General features: G+C 43.7%; 7 protein-coding genes and 1 pseudogene across 10 annotated transcripts; all 8 read right to left on the bottom strand.

The window, feature by feature from the left end:
* Positions 1-7: 7 nt before the first annotated feature.
* LOC135333835 (tripartite motif-containing protein 3-like) lies at positions 8-2587 on the bottom strand. Its single transcript, XM_064528837.1, has 2 exons — positions 2499-2587; positions 8-2369 (listed from the first exon to the last, which is right to left on the bottom strand). The coding sequence occupies exon 2, from the start codon at positions 2337-2339 to the stop codon at positions 114-116; it is 2226 nt and encodes a 741-aa protein (XP_064384907.1). The 5' UTR covers positions 2340-2369; positions 2499-2587; the 3' UTR covers positions 8-113.
* Positions 2588-2660: 73 nt separating this feature from the next.
* LOC135333139 (dihydroxy-acid dehydratase-like) lies at positions 2661-4804 on the bottom strand. The gene is made up of 9 exons (XM_064528054.1): positions 4790-4804; positions 4550-4563; positions 4210-4315; positions 3822-4039; positions 3702-3726; positions 3577-3648; positions 3408-3511; positions 3023-3239; positions 2661-2950 (listed from the first exon to the last, which is right to left on the bottom strand). The coding sequence occupies exons 1-9, from the start codon at positions 4802-4804 to the stop codon at positions 2816-2818; spliced, it is 906 nt and encodes a 301-aa protein (XP_064384124.1). The 3' UTR covers positions 2661-2815.
* Positions 4805-5156: 352 nt separating this feature from the next.
* LOC135333869 (mediator of RNA polymerase II transcription subunit 18-like) lies at positions 5157-7664 on the bottom strand. Of its 2 annotated transcripts, XR_010394113.1 has the most exons (5): positions 7447-7664; positions 7317-7380; positions 7124-7246; positions 6131-6228; positions 5304-5320 (listed from the first exon to the last, which is right to left on the bottom strand). XR_010394113.1 is itself a non-coding variant. In XM_064528887.1 (4 exons), the coding sequence occupies exons 1-4, from the start codon at positions 7619-7621 to the stop codon at positions 5296-5298; spliced, it is 387 nt and encodes a 128-aa protein (XP_064384957.1). In that variant the 5' UTR covers positions 7622-7664; the 3' UTR covers positions 5157-5295. The 2 variants fall into 2 exon arrangements, 1 of the variants encoding a protein (XP_064384957.1); XM_064528887.1 differs by lacking the exon at positions 6131-6228 and having other exon boundaries at positions 5157-5320.
* Positions 7665-7672: 8 nt separating this feature from the next.
* LOC135333837 (tripartite motif-containing protein 3-like) lies at positions 7673-10333 on the bottom strand. The gene is made up of 2 exons (XM_064528839.1): positions 10164-10333; positions 7673-10040 (listed from the first exon to the last, which is right to left on the bottom strand). Exons 1-2 carry the CDS (start codon positions 10331-10333, stop codon positions 7787-7789), a joined length of 2424 nt encoding a protein of 807 aa, XP_064384909.1. The 3' UTR covers positions 7673-7786.
* A 135-nt stretch (positions 10334-10468) lies between these two features.
* Positions 10469-21603, bottom strand: LOC135333860 (dihydroxy-acid dehydratase-like). Of its 3 annotated transcripts, none has more exons than XM_064528877.1 (10): positions 21536-21603; positions 21406-21469; positions 13140-13249; positions 12628-12994; positions 12465-12548; positions 11894-12301; positions 11570-11785; positions 11180-11424; positions 10765-10981; positions 10469-10692 (listed from the first exon to the last, which is right to left on the bottom strand). In XM_064528877.1, the coding sequence occupies exons 6-10, from the start codon at positions 11999-12001 to the stop codon at positions 10558-10560; spliced, it is 921 nt and encodes a 306-aa protein (XP_064384947.1). In that variant the 5' UTR covers positions 12002-12301; positions 12465-12548; positions 12628-12994; positions 13140-13249; positions 21406-21469; positions 21536-21603; the 3' UTR covers positions 10469-10557. The 3 variants fall into 3 exon arrangements, with proteins under 3 accessions (XP_064384947.1, XP_064384946.1, XP_064384948.1); XM_064528876.1 differs by lacking the exons at positions 21406-21469; positions 21536-21603 and adding exons at positions 13324-13378; positions 13444-13593; XM_064528878.1 differs by lacking the exons at positions 11894-12301; positions 21406-21469; positions 21536-21603 and adding exons at positions 13324-13378; positions 13444-13591.
* Positions 13646-16307, bottom strand: LOC135333834 (tripartite motif-containing protein 3-like). The gene is made up of 2 exons (XM_064528836.1): positions 16125-16307; positions 13646-16000 (listed from the first exon to the last, which is right to left on the bottom strand). The coding sequence occupies exons 1-2, from the start codon at positions 16305-16307 to the stop codon at positions 13745-13747; spliced, it is 2439 nt and encodes an 812-aa protein (XP_064384906.1). The 3' UTR covers positions 13646-13744.
* On the bottom strand, positions 16467-21276 carry LOC135333863 (dihydroxy-acid dehydratase-like; annotated as a pseudogene).
* Positions 19143-21704, bottom strand: LOC135333138 (mediator of RNA polymerase II transcription subunit 18-like). The gene is made up of 5 exons (XM_064528053.1): positions 21536-21704; positions 21406-21469; positions 21213-21335; positions 20141-20219; positions 19143-19301 (listed from the first exon to the last, which is right to left on the bottom strand). The coding sequence occupies exons 1-5, from the start codon at positions 21702-21704 to the stop codon at positions 19143-19145; spliced, it is 594 nt and encodes a 197-aa protein (XP_064384123.1).
* Positions 21705-21740: the final 36 nt, after the last annotated feature.

The following is a 21740-nucleotide window of genomic DNA, read 5'->3' as shown; positions in this document are numbered from 1 at the left end:
AATTGCATCAACACAACAGATAATAGTTTCATTTCACATTCCAAATAAAATAATAACGCTACCAACTATTTCTACACAGAGCTACTACTTTGTCCACTTTTCTACTTATTTCGTTAGAATATCTGCAGTCGTCCATTGTCCAGATCGGACACAACAACAGAGTCATTGCGATCAATAGAGAGTCCGTAAATGCTACTAAACTGTCCCTCTTTCATTCCTTGTCCACCAAACGTGGTGATGTAGGCTCCCTGAGATGTGAACACACTCACATGATGCGGTCCATTCTCACTGACGTACACTGTGTCACTGCTGTCGATGGCTATGGTCCAGGGTTGACTCAGCTTCTGATCGTTAGCTTTTTGTGAGAAGGTTCTCAAGAATTGACCTTCAGCAGTGAAGACTTGTACTCGATGGTTACTGTAATCAGTCACATAGAGGTTGTTGGCACTATCAAATGTTGCACAAAACGGGTTTTGTAATTGTCCGTTCCCTTTGCCACGTGTACCGAAACATCGTACGAACTTCAGTTCAGTAGAGAGCACTTGTATTCTGTGGTTACTCTGATCAGGCACATACAGGTTGTTGTCTCTTCTGTTATAACATATACCAACAGGGTTACTAAACTGAAGGTTACCACTGCCTTGACTACCAACAGCTGCCACAAACTCTCCGTCAGATGAGAATTTACTCAAACGATGATTGCCATACTCCATCACATACATGTTGTCATCTTTGTCCACAGTCACTCCATATGCACTATTCAGCTTTCCAAACGTTTGTATCTTCTCACCCTCTGGTGTCAATACAGAGACAGTAGCTCCTTCAACAACAACCAACTGACCCTTATTGTTGGAGACAGTGCCTCGTGGGCTGTTCACACCTCGCACAACTCGGGAAGGCTTGACAAAGCTCTGTGGTGATGGAGCTACAGCTATTGGGAATGGACTGCCTCGTACTGCATCCCCATTGACAGTGATGTGTAGTTCATGCTTTCCTCGTTTCATAGGGCGATAGTTGATCTTGTATTGGCCATGTTTTCGAACAACCACAATTTCACATTTACTTTTATCTTTGCTTTCGATATGCACAAGTTCAGCTTTGAGGTCGAGTTTGTTTTTGGATTTCTTGTTTTTCTTGGTCATTGCTTGAAAGGACACAGTTTTTGTTTCTCCAGTTGTAGCACCTTTCAGACCATTTCCTGTCGTGTGGCTGTTCTCTAAGCTGAATGAACCACTGTGATCAATCTGTAGGAAATCTCGACAAGCTTGTTGGAGAGATTCTTTTCCTTCAGTGATCAGTTCCATGTCAGCTTTTGTCTCTGGCTGAATAGCGTTTGATTCAAATTCAGTAGAAAAATGTTCGACTCTCTTAATAACGGAAGATTTCATTTCGAGTACTTCACCGTCTGTGCCTGTTTTGAGACCCCCCTCAGTGTACTCCAGACAGCTGGTCAGTTTCACCTGAGTGATCTCCACTTGGTCCCTTTGTGCCGCCAGATCCTTAAGCTTTTGCTGAGTCAGCATCTCTAGCTCTCCCACAAGCTCTGTCCTTCGTTGGTCCAACAGTCGATGTTGTTCGTCAATCTCCTTGTGGATGTTGGCTTCAATCGCGGCCCTCTGATTGTGGATTGCCTTGGCTCTTGTGTCAAAGTCCTTCAGAGCTCGTTGTACACTGTCCAGCTTCTCTTTGACTGGTTTGAGACTGGAGACAAGTTCTTCCTTGTGCTTGGTCAGCACATCAGCCACCAGGTCGTAGTTGTGGTCTTTGTGGATACGAATGGTGCAGTCCATGCAAATGAGAGTGGAGCATGTATCGCAATATATCTTAAGGGCATTCTCCGAGTGTTTGGGACAATGGGGGACGGCCTTCTTGGGGGGAACCAGGCTAGTCACTTGAGCTTTGAGTTCATCCAGCGAAATTAGTTTATGATTTTTTGAAAGTTTAACAAATTTGTGAGCAGTTTGACACCTGTCACACAAAAAGTCCCCACAGTCGTTACAGTACCCGGTGGCTCTGCCATTCTCACAGCTGCCACAGTTCTTATCATTGTCGTCTTCGGCCTTGTTGAAAGCATCTTGTATCTCAAACAAGTGGTCGATGTGAAAGTCTGATTGCAGTCCAGCCACTCCCCTCTCTGACAGTGGGACAATGTGTCGACAGGTGGGACAAGTGAGGGAGCGTCCATCCTTGGTCACTAGTTTCTCCAGACACGGGGACTTGCAAAACACATGAAAACAAGGCAAGAGTTTCGGTTGCTTAAAAGTGTCGAGACAAAGGGAGCATTCGAGTTGAGCATCAAGTTTCTTGAGAGCTTCTTTCGTAGTCACTCTCTCAGCCATGGCTTTGGGGATTATCGTAAGGTTTGTTTTCTGTGGGGACACACAATATTGTTGAATGTTATAAATTATGCCAAAATAACACATAGATATTCAAAGAAGAGTACAGGTGATGCACAGGGATACCTGTACCTATTATAAATATAAGATCTAGGAACTCACAATTCCTTTTGAGCGCGCTTGAAGAAAAATGGGGTGACCTACATCATGTGTACGGTAATTATTGGTAACAATATTCACAGCAACATTCCATAAGAAAAGTTCTGAAGAAACAACCACAAACACAAGGTAAACACATGTACACCTACATTGTAGCTCAACGAGTGAAGAGTTATAAAGAAACATGTGCTGAAGACATTCCAATAAATCATTCGCACATTTGATAACGAAACGTTGTACATTAGACTCCACATCATTAGGCCACAACTAGTGCACAATCATAATTATGTATAGCTGCTCTACTATAATGTTCAGTTGGTTCAGCTGGTTACAGCTCCTGTATGTGCACTGGACACAGAGCGTCGATACTTTGCCAGTAGACCCTTCACTTTCTGACGCTCTTGGGGAATCTTCCAGCAAGCTTTCCGAGCCGTCAACACCTCCTTACTGACCTCCTGCGTGGGTGTGCGGGGGAGTATGTATGCATCCATCACATGTACAGTGCTCATAATGATTTGTACACTCACCAGATCTACTCTCCTGTTGACAGCATCAATGCTTATCATATCTCCGTTCTCCACCAGTGCTATAGGCCTGCCCACGAATGCCTCGGGTGTCACATGACCAATCATGATCCCATGAGATGCTCCGCTGAAGCATCCATCAGTTATCAAGGGAACGGTCTTACCTAGGCCGGCACCAACCAGTGCAGAGCCTGGACTCAACATCTCAGACATGCCAGGGCTACAAGGAGGAGGTGTGTATCATGTATGGGGGGGTATAATTATACTGTACAATAAACTGAATCTGACACTGATAAAACTGTAGCTATAGTGACAGATGAGGCAAACAACCAAGGCATGGATTCAGGCTAAATATTTGAATCTAAATGCAACTTGAATACTTGCTCACCTTCCCTTGGGTCCTTCATATCGTATGACGAGCACCTGTCCTGGTTTAACCTGGCCACCCATAATGGCATCATAGGCTGGCCCCTCCCCATCGAACACAATGGCCTGGGAACAAGCAGACACACCTCAATAAAGGAGGCATTGTGTCCATGCATGGTGTGTAGACTCACTGGGCCTTTGAACGGCTTGTCAAACACTTTCCCACTCAGCTTCAGCACGGCACTGTCTGTTGCCAGGCTACCCTGGGATGGGATGCAATCATGAGAGGATAACTATTATTTTTGATAATTATCACGTCTAAATGTAAACATTGTGTATAGCTGTTCAAATAAAACGCACATGCATGATTCACAAAACAAAATACTTACTCACAATGATTGCATAGGTGAGAATACACACAGCTTATCCATCTCACCTTGATAATGGTAATGTGGTGCCCGGGAGGGGAGAGGGTTTAGAGAATGGGTACACAACGTCCTGTGTCAGATCAGATGCTTTGGAGACAGATGCTAAATTCTCTGTCACAGTCTTTCCGGTCACTGTGAGACAGTCACCATGTAAGAGCCCTGCGTCTAGTAGCTCCTTTATAAGTATCGGGAGGCCTCCAGCAGTGTGCAGGTCTGCTATGTGGTACTGTGGGTACAGAGGTATGTGGTTATCATGACTATTGCTGTGTACACAAGGGTATGTGGTTGTCTTGACCATGGTGTGTACAAGGGTATGTGGTTGTCTTGACCGTGGTGTGTACAAGGGTATGTGGTGAGGGTACAGGTATGTGCTCAGTATAATTATGTAATGGAAACCTTTCCATGGGGCTTGAAGTTGCCTAGCAGAGGCACACGATAGCAATCGATCCTGTTGAAGTCCTCAATACACAGATCCACATCAGCCCTACACCAGGTACGACATCTGGGAGTCAAGGAAGTGTTTTAGACTCACATTTCTTAGGTCAAAGTTCAACTGCGTGTTACCTGCCAAAGCTGTTTTAGCTGCCAAGAGTTCTGATTCGTGCGTTATAGGTATTAGTTTAAATCAACCACTTCAGCTTCAGAAGGGATGCCTGGAGTTGCTATGAGTATCACTTCGTTTGATGAACTTTATATAATAAGGAATGTGGGTCTTTAAGACTCGCGGATGACGTACCCAAGACCAGTCAACTGCATGGAAAGGGGAAGGTGACACCAATCTAATCATTCATGAAGGAAACACATCCACCGTAACAATATTGTTGTCTCAGTGAATATCTATGATTATAATCATGCATAAAACTACAAATACACGGTATGGAACAAACTTAGGGCTAACGCAATCTTCTTCACTGAGACAGGATTAATTGGCCTATTCGAAGAGTGGGTGCATCATAGAACAGGTACTACTACTTACAGCCCTGGTTCCCATGGCATGCACAAAATGTCTTCACCTTATCAACACCTATACAATCTTTATCAGCATCTGATGTCACAGAGGGTACAATACAGCGACTGTGAGAACTCCACTAGCTGTATGGTTGTCACCATATTGCCAGGCAACTACTAGTGGACTAATTTACATTGCTAAGTACAACTAAAAGCCAGGCCAAACAGCATCATCTACTGTCAGAGTACACGAACATACTTTAGGCAACTGATGTTTACCTACAAACTTGGCTATAAACAATGTTTGTTTCACAAGCCAATTAACACAAGCTAGCTATGACATTATATGCACCTCCCATAATTCACCATACGTACACTAGCTGTATAATCATAATATAATTCACAATTGTTCCATAGGATACGGTTTGAGTTGCTCAGCGAAAGCCCTCATCTCCATGCCAACGTTGTCGTGCCCTGATGTGGTCACAGCTGACAACTCCACCAGGTAGTGCTCTGACAACAGCTGGGCACCCGCTACACCAGCTCCCTCTCCTGACGGCTGTGTGTGTGTGTGTGGGTGGGCGGGGAGGGGTAGTATGAACAGTAATACAAATTTACCATGTTGATCACGATATTTAAGCTGAATGGCATATAACTTAGTGCTATGTACTTGCTAGTACAACAAGAACTTCCCCCAAATAGCCTTATCTATGTAGCACTTTTCCCAATAGGCTTAATTATCTAAACTTCCCTATAATTATCAAAAGCCCATAAGAGAGAGTATCGAAAGTAGTATAACCGTGCATTTGAAATAATTCGGAAAGCAACGTGACTTCCTGCCTGAAACACATAATAAATTAATGAGAATTTATTAGTAGCAGCTCTGGGCCTCAGATTGGTCACTTTTGTTACAAAGCAGGAGATTACATTAATTTTTGGATGCAAGGTTATGCTACCTTCTATACTTTTTTTCTCTCTCTTGTATTATATATATATAGACTCTTGAATGCATTTTAAGCTATGCACCTTCACATACATGTACTACCGGTACATCGGTGGATTAGGGAAAGGCAGTCGACCTATCTTCCCTTGTGTAGGCTAGCACAACCCACACGGTGCACTTGTTAGCATAATTAATTCACACGTTTTCTCCTACAAACAGTATATGCTAATCATCCACTACCATCCTGTGTGTGCTCTCGCCTGAACTAGGGTGGACTCAACTGTATTTGTAGTTCAACCCAAACTGTAGACATGCTACGGAAGTTAGATATGTTCAACTCTAAATGCCACCAGCTATTTAGACTGTAAAGGGGATGGTTTCTCACTGGAATGTTTAGTGTCAGCTAGCAACAACAAATAAACACACCTGATAGAGTTTGAAGACGGCAATCTTCATTTGCCCCTTTCTGAACACGTAGCCTCTCAGTATCAGCTCATAGACAGCTCTGTCAGTGTGTGCACAAACTGTCAGGGTTGCCCATGGAGATATAATAATTATGTAATTACTGATAAACTAAACTGTAAATGTATGTTGAATTGTTGGAATCGTGTCTGTTGAATTTATAATGTGTGTGTAGTTAAACTTAAGTAGGGATATGACCACACTGGTCGGTGGTGGTCGGTACTAACCACCTCTAGACTAGACAAAAACATACCACCTCTTAGGCCTACATGTAGTTTCTACCACATTTTAGAGGCTATTACAAAAGGTAAATTTGTGTGTTGATTACCCGAGGCGTGCGTGGGCGGCCACGGGTATAGTAGTCGTTTGGTTTGTTTGTCTGTTTGTAATTGTGAGTCCTCACCTGGATGCCACAGCACTGCGTTTACAGCATGGATAGCCTTCACACAACACGTTATTAGTGGTAGATTTCGATGTTAAAGCTTTGTTGTCGAATAAAAGCGAGCAAAAGCTAACTTGCATGTTGGCAGCTAGCTAACTACACGCGGCCTTTATTCGAGGTAGCCTATACATATAACAGTTGAAGCGATCCTGTACCAGGAACAATAGAACAGGGTCACTAAAGCAGAAAGCTAGAATTATGATTGTTATTTCTTTTCCTACCAGCATACCCCAAGAGCCATAAGACTCCATGCTTCTTTGCTTTGCTGTCTAAGTCCACAGAATACAGAATGGAGGTAAAACTCAGATGTCATAAACAGGCAAATAATGCATGTACTATAATTATACTAAAACTACAATCTCAGCCTGTTACGTTACTTGCTGCTTTATAGCCAGCAACACTCTTTGGGTTGCTATACACTTGTAGATCATGTCAACAGCCGAGGGTTAGCTATTCAATGTTCTGGATTGAAAATAGCCAGCTGGCAAGACAATTCTGGGCACTTTATTGCTTACATGAATCCCATTTCCTTGAGGCATTCTGCGGCGTTGTTACTGCATGCAGTGTGTACACAACTCCTCACTCCAGCCGGCCTGTTAGCATCACCCAGGTCCAGCTGCCCAGTGTATATGAGTTGCCTGGGGAACAAGGTAGTAACATGTATATGGTATGGGGTGGGGGTACACATGTGGGGGGTGTGTAACTCACAAGGGGGCCTCGGCATTGTCTAGCGACTGTCGAACTCTAACAACAGAGCGAGTGTTACCTATTTCTGTATTAAATAACCAGTGGCATATATCACATACTGTACAGGATATACTATTAACACGCCACGGACCAATTTTATAAGTTTGCTCCTTGTCAATGAATGCTATGCCTCCACAGGTTGCAAAGTCAGCCAGTCCTCTCAGTCGGTGCAGTAAAGAGGGCAGTTCACTGTCAGACACACTGCCAAACAGTAGAAACTCATACAGCTGCTGATTTGGAGGAGGTTTTGGTTGCTGTATGGCCATGCTGGATGTTACTTTTTATTATGATGATCTTTACCTACCACTATAATTGCATCAACACATGCAACAAATAATAGTTTCATTTCACATTCCAAATAAAATAATAACGCTACCAACTATTTCTACACAGAGCTACGTACTACTTTGTCCACTTTTCTACTTATTTCGTTAGAATATCTGCAGTCGCTTGTTGCCTTGATCGGATACAACAACAGAGTCATTGCGATCAATAGAGAGTCCATAAATGGTATTAAACTGTCCCTCTTTTGTTCCTGGTCCACCAAACGTGGTAATGTAGGCTCCCTGAGATGTGAACACACTCATATGATGTGGTTCATTCTCACTGACGTACACTGTGTCACTACTGTCGATGGCTATGGCCCAGGGATGACTTAGCTTCTGACCGTTGGCTTTTTGTGAGAAGGTTCTCAGGAATTGACCTCCAGCAGTGAAGACTTGTACTCGATTGTTACCATGATCAGTCACATAGAGGTTGTTGGCACTATCAAATGCTGCATATAATGGGTTTTGTAATTGTCCGTTCCCAATTCCACGTATACCGAAACATCGTATGAACGTCAAATCAGTAGAGAGCACTTGTATTCTGTTGTTACACTGATCAGACACATACAGGTTGTTGTCTGTTCTGTTATAACATATACCAAATGGGGTATTAAAGTGAAGGTTACTACTGCCATGACTACCAACAGCTTTCACAAAACCTCCGCCGGATGAGAACTTCTTCACACGATGATTGTTACAATCAACTACATAGATGTTGTCGTCTTTGTCCACAGTCACTCCAAATGCATTACTCAGCTTTCCAAACGTTTGTATCTTCTCACCCTCTGGTGTCAATACAGAGACGGTAGCTCCATTACCAACAACAACAACCAACTGACCCTTATTGTTGGAGACAGTGCCTCGTGGGCTGTTCACACCTCGTACAACTCGGGAAGGCTTGATGAAGCTCTGTGGTGATGGGGCTACAGCTATTGGGAATGGACTGCCTCGTACTGCGTCCCCATTGACAGTGATGTGTAGTTCATGCTTTCCTCGTTTCATAGGGCGATAGTTGATCTTGTGTTGGCCATGTTTTCGAACAATCACCACTTCACATTTACTTTTATCTTTGCTTTTGATATGCACAAGTTCAGCTTTGAGGTCGAGTTTACCGTTGGAATTCTTGGTCATTGCTTGAAAGGACACAGTTTTTGTTTCTCCAGTTGTAGCACCTTTCAGACCATTTCCTGTCGTGTGGCTGTTCTCTAAGCCGAATGAACCACTGTGATCAATCTGTAAAAAATTTCGATAAGCTTGTTGGAGAGGTTCTTTTCCTTCAGTGATCAGTTCCATGTCAGCTTTTGTCTCTGGTTGAATAGCATTTGATTCAAATTCAGTAGAAAAATGTTCGACTCTCTTAATAACGGAAGATTTCATTTCGAGTACTTCACTGTCTGTGCCTGTTTTGAGACCCCCCTCAGCGTACTCCAGACAGCTAGTCAGTTTCACCTGAGTGATCTCCACTTGGTCCCTTTCTGCCGCCAGATCCTTAAGCTTTTGCTGAGTCAGCATCTCTAGCTCTACCATAAGCTCTGTCCTTCGTTGGTCCAACAGTCGATGTTGTTCGTCAATCTCATTGTGGATGTTGGCTTCAATCGCGGCCCTCTGATCGTGGATTGCCTTGGCTCTTGTGTCAAAGTCCTTCAGAGCTCGTTGTACACTGTCCAGCTTCTCTTTGACTAGTTTGAGGCTGGAGACAAGTTCTTCCTTGTGCTTGGTCAGCACATCAGCCACCAGGTCGTAGTTGTGGTCTTTGTGGATACGAATGGTGCAGTCCATGCAAATAAGAGTGGAGCAGGTATCGCAATATATTTTAAGGTCATTCCCCGAGTGTTTGGGGCAATGGGGGACGGCCTTCTTTGGGGGAACCAGGCTAGTCACTTGAGCTTTGAGTTCATCCAGTGAAATTAGTTTATGATTCCGTAGATATTTCACTATCTTATGAGCAGCTTGACATTTGTCACACAAAAAGTCGCCACAGTCGTTACAGTACCCGGTGGCTCTACCATCGTCACAGCTGCCACAGTTCGTATCATTGTTGTCTTCGGCCTTGTTGAAAGCATCTTGTATATCAAACAAGTGGTCGATGTGGAAGTCTGATTGCAGTCCAGCCACTCCCCTCTCTGACAGTGGGACAATGTGTCGACAGGTGGGACAAGTGAGGGAGCGTCCATCCTTGGTCACTAGTTTCTCCAGACACGGGGACTTGCAAAACACGTGAAAACAAGGCAAAAGTTTCGGCTGCTTGAAAGTGTCGAGACAAAGGGAGCATTCGAGTTGAGCATCAAGTTTCTTGAGAGCTTCTTTCGTAGTCACTCTCTCAGCCATGGCTTTGGGAATTATCGTAAGGTTTGTTTTTCTGTGGGGACACACAATATTGTTGAATGTTATATGCCAAAATAACACATAGTATTCAAAAAAGAGTACAGGTGATGCACAGGGATACCTGTACCTATTATAAATATAGGATCTAGGAACTCACAATTCCTTTTGAGCTTGAAGAAAAATGGGGTGACGTACGTCATAATTATTGGTAACAATATTCACAGCAACATTCCATAAGAAAAGTTCTGAAGAAACAACCACAAACACAAGGTAAACACATGTACACCTACATTGTAGCTCAACGAGTGAAGAGTTTGAAAGAAACATGTGCTGAAGACATTCCAATAAATCATTCGCACATTTGATAACGAAACGTTGTACATTAGACTCCACATCATTAGGCCACAACTAGTGCACAATGATAATTATGTATAGCTGCAAAACAAGGTTTATACAAGCATGCATAATAAGAGTGTATAATTAATGTAATTAAATCTTTGCTCTACAGGACAAAACTAAAACTTTGGCCTCTACTACAATGTTCAGTTGGTTTAGCTGGTCACAGCTCCTGTATGTGCACTGGACACAGAGCGTCGATACTTCGCCAGTAGACCCTTCACTTTCTGACGCTCCTGGGGAATCTTCCAGCAAGCTTTCCGAGCCGTCAACACCTCCTTACTGACCTCCTGCGTGGGTGTGCGGGGGAGTATGTATGCATCCATCACATGTACAGTGCTCATAATGATTTGCACACTCACCAGATCTACTCTCCTGTTGACAGCATCAATGCTTATCATATCTCCGTTCTCCACCAGTGCTATAGGCCTGCCCACGAATGCCTCGGGTGTCACATGACCAATCATGATCCCATGAGATGCTCCGCTGAAGCATCCATCAGTTATCAAGGGAACGGTCTTACCTAGGCCGGTACCAACTAGTGCAGAGCCTGGACTCAGCATCTCAGGCATGCCAGGGCTACACGGAGGAGAGGGGTGTATCATGTGTGGGGGAATTAAGTATTAACTATTGTACAATAAACAGAAACTGAAACTGAAATTTACATGAAACTGTAGCTATAGTGACAGATGCGGCAAAACAACCAATGCAAGGATTCAGGATAAATATTTGAATAAATGCAACTTAATAAATAATGGAATACACTAACTTGCTCACCTTCCCTTGGGTCCTTCATATGGTATCACGAGCACCTGTCCTGGTTTAACCTGGCCCCCCATAATGGCATCATAGGCTGGCCCCTCCCCATCGAATACAATCGCCTGGGAACAAGCAGACACACTCAAAACAGGAGGGCGTTGTGTCCTTCCTTGCATGGTGTGTAGACTCACTGGGCCTTTGAACGGCTTGTCAAACACTTTCCCACTCAGCTTCAGCACGGCACTGTCTGTTGCCAGGCTACCCTGGGATGCAAGGATGAGAAAATGCATATAATTTTCACCATCTAAATGTAATTGAGAATAGCTGTTTAAATAAAACTCACATGCAGACTTACTCACAATGATTGCATATATAGGTGAGAATACACACAGCTCTTATCCATCTCACCTTGATAATGGTAATGTGGTGCCCGGGAGGGGAGAGGGGTTTAGAGATAGGGTACACAACGTCCTGTGTCAGATCAGATGCTTTGGAGACAGATGCTAAATTCTCTGCCAGGTTTCCGGTCACTGTGAGACAGTCACCATGTAAGAGCCCTACGTCTAGTAGCTCCTTCATGAGTATAGGGAGGCCTCCAGCAGTGTGCAGGTCTGCCATGTGGTACTGTGGGTACAGAGGTATGTGGTTATCATGTGTGTACAAGGGTATGTGGTTGTCTTGCGTGGTGTGTGGTGAGGGTACAGGAATGTGCTCAGTATGTGTAAAAGAAACCTTTCCATGAGGCTTGAAGTTGCCTAACAGAGGCACACAATCAGCAATCCTGTTCAAGTCCTCAATACACAAATCCATATCAGCCTTACACCAGAGAAGGTACAACATCCGCGAGTCAAAGAAAGTGTTTAGACTCACATTTCTTAGGTCAAAGTTCAATTGCGTGTTACCCGCCAAACACAAGCACTGGGCTATTTTTAGCTGCCAAGAGTCTGATTCGTGGACTGTTTGATCTAGATTATAGCTATTAGCTTAATCAACCATAGTTTCAGCTTCAAAATCTTCAGGAGGGATGCCTGGAGTTGCTATGAGTATCACTTCGTTTGAAGTGCTATTAAACTTTGACAACTCAGATATAATAAGGAATTTGGGTCTTTAAGACTTGCGGATGTCGTACCTCCTCTGGTCCTACACAACAGCACACAGTCAGTACATTTTATATTAGGGTAGAACTGAGTTAGCTAGGGGCTAATTAAGCAACCATCTGCTTGACATGCGACCACTTTGGGATCAGTTACAATTGTTATGGTACCGTAACCCTAACCCAGTTACTAGATATCCTCCAACTCACTCATTTGCTAGAGCTAGCACATGCAGGTACACTATTGGTGGAGCCACCCACTGCAAGCACCACAGTCACAGCATTCTCAAACGCCTGCAGAAAATTCAAAACCTAAATAAGGAAAATCAACTTTCCTCTATTATATTCTAAAATGTAGGAGACACCTCCTAACCTTCTTGTTCATGATCTCCCTGGTGTGTGTCTTGCTCTCCGAAGCTCTGGGGACGGCACTGCCTGGTAGGTTGTCACCCGTGACACTGAAGTGGCTCATCAGAAGCGTGAGGATTGTGAGCACGCAGTGGAGCAGGTGTTTGCTCGCAAACAATTTTAAACAGGTTTCATACAGAAGGGGGGGCGTCCTGGGATCCCCTTCTATAAAATCAGAAAATGTTAATGTCTTTTTATTGCTTGGGATCTTCTGTGGCTCAGATTGGTCCTCTACTTGCTGCTTCACTGGGTACCGTTGGTACATCATGTGCTCCACTTGGTCCCCCTCCACTTTTTCCTCCACTTCGTACACTTACATAACACTACAATCTCTATAAAAAATGGTTTGGCAGACAAAAAACACAACATTTTCACAGGATTCTGGCTATACAAAACGCAAATGTGTGACAGTGAGATTGAGGTATGACATTTCTGGGCACCTAGGCTTCCTGGCCATATTAGTATTAAAGTACTTACCTGCATCCCATTTCCTTGAGGTATTTTGCAATGTTTTGACTACACAACTCCTCACTCCAGCCGGCCTGTTAGCATCACCCAGGTCCAGCTGCCCAGTGTATATGAGTTGCCTGGGGAACAAGACGGGAGAAGGTACTGTAGTAAGTAATTATATGTACATGGGGTGTGGGAATGCATAACTCACAAGGGGGCCTTGGCTAACGACAGAGCGAGTGTTGCCACATGTGTGTTGCCTACCTCTGTATTAAATAATCAATGGCATATATCACATACTGTACAGGATACACTATAAGCCGCCACAGACCAAGCTTGCTCCTTGTCAATGAATGCTATGCCCCCACAGGTTGCAAAGTCAGCCAGTCCTCTGAGTCGGTGCAGAAGAGAGGGTAGTTCACTGTCAAGACACGTACACACTCCCAAATAGTATAAATTCCATTCCATAACCATGAAATGGCCATGCTGGAGGTGACTTTTTATTGTGATGATCTTTACCTACCACTATCATATTGCCCATGCAAACACAAAGTTTCATTTCACATTCCATAACGCTACCAACTATTTCTACACAGAGCTACAAATACATTGTCCGCTTCTCACATATTTTGTTAGAATATCTGCAGTCGCTCATTGTTACAATCGGACACAACAACAGAGTCATTTCGATTAATAGAGAGTCCGTAAATGTGATTAAACTGTCCCTCTTTCGTTCCTGGTCCACCAAACGTGGTGATGTAGGCTCCCTGAGATGTGAACACACTCACAAAATTCGGTCCATTCTCACTGACGTACACTGTGTCACTGCTGTCGATGGCTATGGCCAAGGGTAAGTTCAGCTTCTGACCGTTGGCTTTTTGTGAGAAGGTTCTCAGGAATTGACCTTCAGCAGTGAAGACTTGTACTCGACGGTTACCACGATCAGTCACATAGAGGTTGTTGGCACTATCAAATGTTGCATGAAATGGGTTTTGTAATTGTCCGTTCCCATTGCCACGTGTACCGAAACATCGTACAAACTTCAGATCAGTAGAGAGCACTTGTATTCTGTGGTTATTCTGATCAGTCACATACAGGTTGTTGTCTCTTCTGTTATAACATATACCACAAGGGTTACTAAACTGAAGGTTACTACTGCCTGGACTACCAACAGCTGCCACAAACTCTCCGTCAGATGAGAATTTGTTCACACGATGATTGCCACACTCCATCACATACATGTTGTCGTCTTTGTCCACAGTCACTCCATACGCATTATTCAGCTTTCCAAAAGTTTGTATCTTCTCACCCTCTGGTGTCAATACAGAGACAGTAGCTCCTTCAACAACAACCAACTGACCCTTATTGTTGGAGACAGTGCCTCGTGGGCTGTTCACACCTCGCACAACTCGGGAAGGCTTGACGAAGCTCTGTGGTGATGGGGCTACAGCTATTGGGAATGGACTGCCTCGTACTGCATCCCCATTGACAGTGATGTGTAGTTCATGCTTTCCTCGTTTCATAGGGCGATAGTTGATCTTGTATTGGCCATGTTTTCGAACAACCACAACTTCACATTTACTTTTATCTTTGCTTTCGATATGCACAAGTTCAGCTTTGAGGTCGAGTTTGTTTTTGGATTTCTTGTTTTTCTTGGTCATTGCTTGAAAGGACACAGTTTTTGTTTCTCCAGTTGTAGCACCTTTCAGACCATTTCCTGTCGTGTGGCTGTTCTCTAAGCTGAATGAACCACTGTGATCAATCTGTAGAAAATTTCGATAAGCTTGTTGGAGAGATTCTTTTCCTTCAGTGATCAGTTCCATGTCAGCTTTTGTCTCTGGTTGAATAGCATTTGATTCAAATTCAGTAGAAAAATGTTCGACTCTCTTAATAACGGAAGATTTCATTTCGAGTACTTCACCGTCTGTGCCTGTTTTGAGACCCCCCTCAGTGTACTCCAGACAGCTGGTCAGTTTCACCTGAGTGATCTCCACTTGGTCCCTTTGTGCCGCCAGATCCTTAAGCTTTTGCTGAGTCAGCATCTCTAGCTCTCCCACAAGCTCTGTCCTTCGTTGGTCCAACAGTCGATGTTGTTCGTCAATCTCCTTGTGGATGTTGGCTTCAATCGCGGCCCTCTGATTGTGGATTGTCTTGGCTCTTGTGTCAAAGTCCTTCAGAGCTCGTTGTACACTGTCCAGCTTCTCTTTGACTGGTTTGAGACTGGAGACAAGTTCTTCCTTGTGCTTGGTCAGCACATCAGCCACCAGGTCGTAGTTGTGGTCTTTGTGGATACGAATGGTGCAGTCCATGCAAATGAGAGTGGAGCATGTATCGCAATATATCTTAAGGGCATTCTCCGAGTGTTTGGGACAATGGGGGACGGCCTTCTTGGGGGGAACCAGGCTAGTCACTTGAGCTTTGAGTTCATCCAGTGAAATTAGTTTATGATTTTTTGAAAGTTTAACAAATTTGTGAGCAGTTTGACACCTGTCACACAAAAAGTCCCTACAGTCGTTACAGTACCCGGTGGCTCTGCCATTCTCACAGCTGCCACAGTTCTTATCATTGTCGTCTTCGGCCTTGTTGAAAGCATCTTGTATCTCAAACAAGTGGTCGATGTGAAAGTCTGATTGCAGTCCAGCCACTCCCCTCTCTGATAGTGGGACAATGTGTCGACAGGTGGGACAAGTGAGGGAGCGTCCATCCTTGGTCACTAGTTTCTCCAGACACGGGGACTTGCAAAACACATGAAAACAAGGCAAGAGTTTCGGTTGCTTAAAAGTGTCGAGACAAAGGGAGCATTCGAGTTGAGCATCAAGTTTCTTGAGAGCTTCTTTCGTAGTCACTCTCTCAGCCATGGCTTTGGGGATTATCGTAAGGTTTGTTTTCTGTGGGGACACACAATATTGTTGAATGTTATATGCCAAAATAACACATAGATATTCAAAGAAGAGTACAGGTGATGCACAGGGATACCTGTACCTATTATAAATATAGGATCTAGGAACTCACAATTCCTTTTGAGCGCGCTTGAAGAAAAATGGGGTGACATACGTCATGTGTACGGTAATTATTGGTAACAATATTCACAGCAACATTCCATAAGAAAAGTTCTGAAGAAACAACCACAAACACAAGGTAAACACATGTACACCTACATTGTAGCTCAACGAGTGAAGAGTTTGAAAGAAACATGTGCTGAAGACATTCCAATAAATCATTCGCACATTTGATAACGAAACGTTGTACATTAGACTCCACATCATTAGGCCACAACTAGTGCACAATGATAATTATGTATAGCTGCAAAACACGATTTATACAAGCATGCATAATAAGAGTGTATAATTAATGTAATTAAATCTTTGCTCTACAGGACAAAACTAAAACTTTGGCCTCTACTACAATGTTCAGTTGGTTTAGCTGGTCACAGCTCCTGTATGTGCACTGGACACAGAGCGTCGATACTTCGCCAGTAGACCCTTCACTTTCTGACGCTTTTGGGGAATCTTCTAGCAAGCTTTCCGAGCCGTCAAAACCTCCTCACTGACCTACTGCGTGAGTGTGCGGGGGAGTATGTAGGCATTCCATCACATGTACAGTGCTCATTTGCACACTCACCAGATCTACTCTCCTGTTGACAGCATCAATGCTTATCATATCTCCGTTCTCCACCAGTGCTATAGGCCCGCCCACAAATGCCTCGGGTGTCACATGACCTATCATGATCCCGTGAGATGCTCCACTGAAGCATCCATCAGTTACCAAGGGAACGGTCTTACCCAGGCCGGCACCAACCAGTGCAGAGCCTGGACTCAACATCTCAGGCATGCCAGGGCTACAAGGAGGAGAGTGGTGTATCATGTGGGGGAAGTATTCAACTACCAGGTATATTTCGAGGGTATAAATGTTCGCGGTTTTCGTGGATTGAGCCTGTACCGCGAAAATTTATGCTAGTCTATTAGTAGGCGTGTTCAGTATTATTGACCACACCTATCGACAATAAGAGGAAAGAAAAAAGGAATCAAGAGACAAGGGCGCTGGTATAGCCCAGATTGTTTTGTACTGGTGGTATCCCTTGACAATGGCCTGCACAGCAAACCTTCTGCTAGAGGTGGAGGACATAGTGCCTCACCGATTCTATTATTTTATACAGGCTTAGCCTGGATTTGAGGCTAACGGTGTGGAGGTACAGCTGCATGTTGATGTGCGCATGCGCCAGAAGGCTGGAACTCAAACCACGAAAATAAATCCGCGAAATCCTTTGTAGAGATCCATCCGCGAAAATGTATACCCTCGAAATATACCCGCTATACGGTATATATACTGCACAATAAACTGAAACTGAAACTGATGAAACTGTAGCTATAGTGACAGATGCGGCAAGCAACCAAGGCATGGATTTTAGGCTAAATATTTGTTTAAATGCAACTTAATACATAAATGAATACACTTGCTCACCTTCCCTTGGGTCCTTCATATCGTATGACAAGCACCTGTCCTGGTTTAACCTGACCACCCATAATGGCATGATGCCATTGGCATCATAGGCTGGCCCCTCCCCATCGAACACAATCGCCTGGGAACAAGTAGACACACTCAATACAAGATGGCATTGTGTCCATGCGTGGTGTGTAGACTCACTGGGCCTTTGAATGGCTTGTCAAACACTTTCCCACTCAGCTTCAGCACGGCACTGTCTGTTGCCAGGCTACCCTGGGATGCAATCATGAGAGGATAATTATTATTTTGATACCGTATTACTAGAATGTTTTGCGAGCATCAAACATTTGAGAATTTTGCGAGGGTTGATCAATTCGCAACAATAAAATCTGCAAAACCTAAATGATTACTAGTAAATACACACGATCCTTGCCAGAACGGTAGATAGCAAAGGGTCAAAATTTCGACTGATTTGGCTCATTCGCAAAGGTTTTTCACCTGTAAAATGTTCTAGTAATACGGTAATATTATCACCATCTAAATGTAAACATTGTGTATAGCTGTTCAAATAAAACGCACATGCAGGATTCACAAAACAAAATACTTAGTACTCACAATGATTGCATAGGTGAGAATACACACAGCTCTTATCCATCTCACCTTGATAATGGTAATGTGGTGCCCGGGAGGGGAGAGGGGTTTAGAGAATGGGTACACAACGTCCTGTGTCAGATCAGATGCTTTGGAGACAGATGCTAAATTCTCTGCCACAGTCTTTCCGGTCACTGTGAGACAGTCACCATGTAAGAGCCCTGCGTCTAGTGGCTCCTTCAGGAGTATAGGGAGGCCTCCAGCAGTGTGCAGGTCTGCCATGTGGTACTGTGGGTACAGAGGTATGTGGTTATCATGTGTGTACAGGGGTATGTGGTTATCATGTGTGTACAGGGGTATGTGGTTGTCTTGACCACGGTGTGTACAAGGGTATGTGGTTGTCTTGACCATGGTGTGTACAAGGGTATGTGGTGAGGGTACAGGAATGTGCTCAATATATAATTATAATGCTAACCTTTCCATGAGGCTTGAAGTTGCCTAGCAGAGGCACACGATCAGCAATCCTGTTGAAGTCCTCAATACACAGATCCACATCAGCCCTACACCAGAGGAAGTACGACATCTGCGACTCAAAGGAAGTGTTTTAGACTCACATTCCTTAGGTCAAACTTCAACTGCGTGTTACCTGCCAAAGCTGTTTTAGCTGCCGAGAGTCTGATTCGTGTGTTATAGCTATTAGTTTAAATCAACCACATAGTTTCAGCTTCAGAATCCACTAGCTGTATGGTTGCCACCATATTGCCAGGCAACTACTAGTGGACTAATTTACATCGCTAAGTACAACTAAAAGCCAGGCCAAACAGCATCATCTACTGTCAGAGTACACGAACATACTTTAGGCAACTGATGTTTACCTACAAGCTTGGCTATAAACAATGTTTGTTTCACAAGCCAATTAACACAAGCTAGCTATGACATTATATGCACCTCCCATAATTCACCATACGTACACTAGCTGTATAATCATAATATAATTCACAATTGCTCCATAGGATACGGTTTGAGTTGCTCAGCGAAAGCCCTCATCTCCATGCCAACATTGTCGTGCCCTGATGTGGTCACAGCTGACAACTCCACCAGGTAGTGCTCTGACAACAGCTGGGCACCTGCTACACCAGTTCCCTCTCCTGACGGCTGTGTGTGTGTGTGTGTGTGTGTGTGTGTGGGTGGGGAGGGGGTAGTATGAACAGTAATACAAATTTACCATGTTGACCACGATATTTAAGCTGAATGGCATATAACTTAATGCTATGTACTTGCTAGTACAACAAGAACTTTCCCCAAATAGCCTTATCTACCTATCGTTATGTAGCACTTTTCCCAACAGGCCTAATTATCTAAACTTCCCTATAATTATCAAAAGCCCATAAGAGAGAGTATCGAATGTAGTATAACCGTGCATCAGAAATAATTCGGAAAGCAACGTACGTGACTTCCTGCCTGAAACGCATAATAAATTAATGAGAATTTATTAGTAGCAGCTCTGGGCCTCAGATTGGTCACTTTTGTTACAAAGCAGGAGATTACATTAATTTTTGGATGCAAGGTTATGCTACGTCTATACTTTTCTCTCTTTATATATATATAGACTCTTGAATGCATTTTTAAGCTATGCACCTTCACATACATGTACTACCGGTACATCGGTGGATTAGGGAAAGGCAATCAACCTATCTTCCCTTGTGTAGGCTAGCACAACCCACACGGTGCACTCATTAGCATCAATTGATTCATCTGATAGACACGTTTCCTCCTACAAACAGTATATGCTAATCATCCACTACCATCCTGTGTGTGCTCTCCCCTGAACTAGGGTGGACTCAACTGTATTTGTAGTTCAACCCAAACTGTAGACATGCTACGGAAGTTAGATATTTTCAACTCTAAAATGCCACCAGCTATTTAGACTGTTAAGGGGATGGTTTCCCACTGGAATGTTTAGTGTCAGCTAGCAACAACAAATAAACACACACCTGATAGAGTTTGAAGACGGCAATTTTCATTTGCCCCTTTCTGAACACGTAGCCTCTCAGTATCAGCTCATAGACTGCCCTGTCAGTGTGTGCACAAACTGTCAGGATTGCCCATGGAGATAATTTTAGTCAATGATAAACTCTAAGTACTAGCTTGTACATGTATGTTGAATCGTTTGAATCGTGTCTGCTGAATTTATAATGTGTGTGTAGTGGAGTCACAAACTATTTAAACTTAAGTAGGGATATGACCACACTGGTCGGTGGTGGTCGGTACTAACCACCTCTAGACTAGACAAAAATATACCACCTCTTAGGCCTACATGTAGTTTTTACCACATTTTAGAGGCTATTACAAAAGGTAAATTTGTGTGTTGATTACCCGAGGCGTGCGTGGGCGGCCACGGGTATAGTAGTCGTTTGGTTTGTTTGTCTGTCTGTAATTGTGAGTCTACTCACCTGGATGCCATAGCACTTGCGTTTTTACAGAATGGATAGCCTTAACACAACTATAAGTTATTAATTTTAACTGTGGTAGATTTCGATGTTAAAGCTTCGTTGTCGAATAAAAGCGAGGAAAAGCTAACTTACACAGTGGCAGCTAGCTAACTACACGCGGCCTTTATTCGAGATAGCCTACGTATTTACAGCTGAAGTGATCCTATATTAGGAACAAATGGAACAGGGTCACTAAAGTAGAAAGCTAGAATTATGATTGTTATTTCTTTTCCTACCCACCCCAGAGCATACCCCAAAAGCCATAAATTATTTCTAAGACTCCATGCTTCTTTGCTTTGCTGTCTAGTCCATAGAATTCAGAATGGAGGTAAAACTCAGATGTCATAAACAGGCAAATAATGCATGTACTATAATTATACTAAAACTACAATCTCAGCCTGTTACGTTACTTGCTGCTTTATAGCCAGCAACACTCTTTGGGTTGCTATACACTTGTAGATCATGTCAACAGCCGAGGGTTAGCACTTTAGTGCTCTAGTTTTGAGATTATGGATTGAAAATAGCCACCATACAAGACAATGCTGGGCACATTCCTGCCATTAAAAGTGCTTACATGAATCCTATTTCCTTGAGGCATTCTGCAGCGCTGTTACTGCATGCAGTGTGTACACAACTCCTCACTCCAGCCGGCCTGTTAGCATCACCCAGGTCCAGCTGACCAGTGTATATGAGTTGCCTGGGGAACAAGGTAGTAACATGTATATGGTATGGGGTGGGGGTACACGTGTGGGGCGTGCGTAACTCACAAGGGGGCCTCGGCATTGTCTAGCGACTGTCGAACTCTAACAACAGAACGAGTGTTGCCTATTTCTGTATTAAATAACCAGTGGCATATATCACATACTGTACAGGATATACTATTAACACGCCACGGACCAATTTTATAAGTTTGCTCCTTGTCAATGAATGCTATGCCTCCACAGGTTGCAAAGTCAGCCAGTCCTCTGAGTCGGTGCAGAAGAGAGGGCAGTTCACTGTCAGACACACTGCCAACCAGTAGAAACTCGTACAGCTGCTGATTTGGAGGAGGTTTTGGTATGGCCATGCTGGATGTGACTTTTATTATGATGATCTTTACCTA

Source organism: Halichondria panicea, chromosome 3, assembly GCF_963675165.1.
Source record: "Halichondria panicea chromosome 3, odHalPani1.1, whole genome shotgun sequence".
In the NCBI taxonomy this organism is placed as follows: Eukaryota; Metazoa; Porifera; class Demospongiae; order Suberitida; family Halichondriidae; genus Halichondria; species Halichondria panicea.
This window is presented reverse-complemented; position numbering and strand designations above follow the sequence as displayed.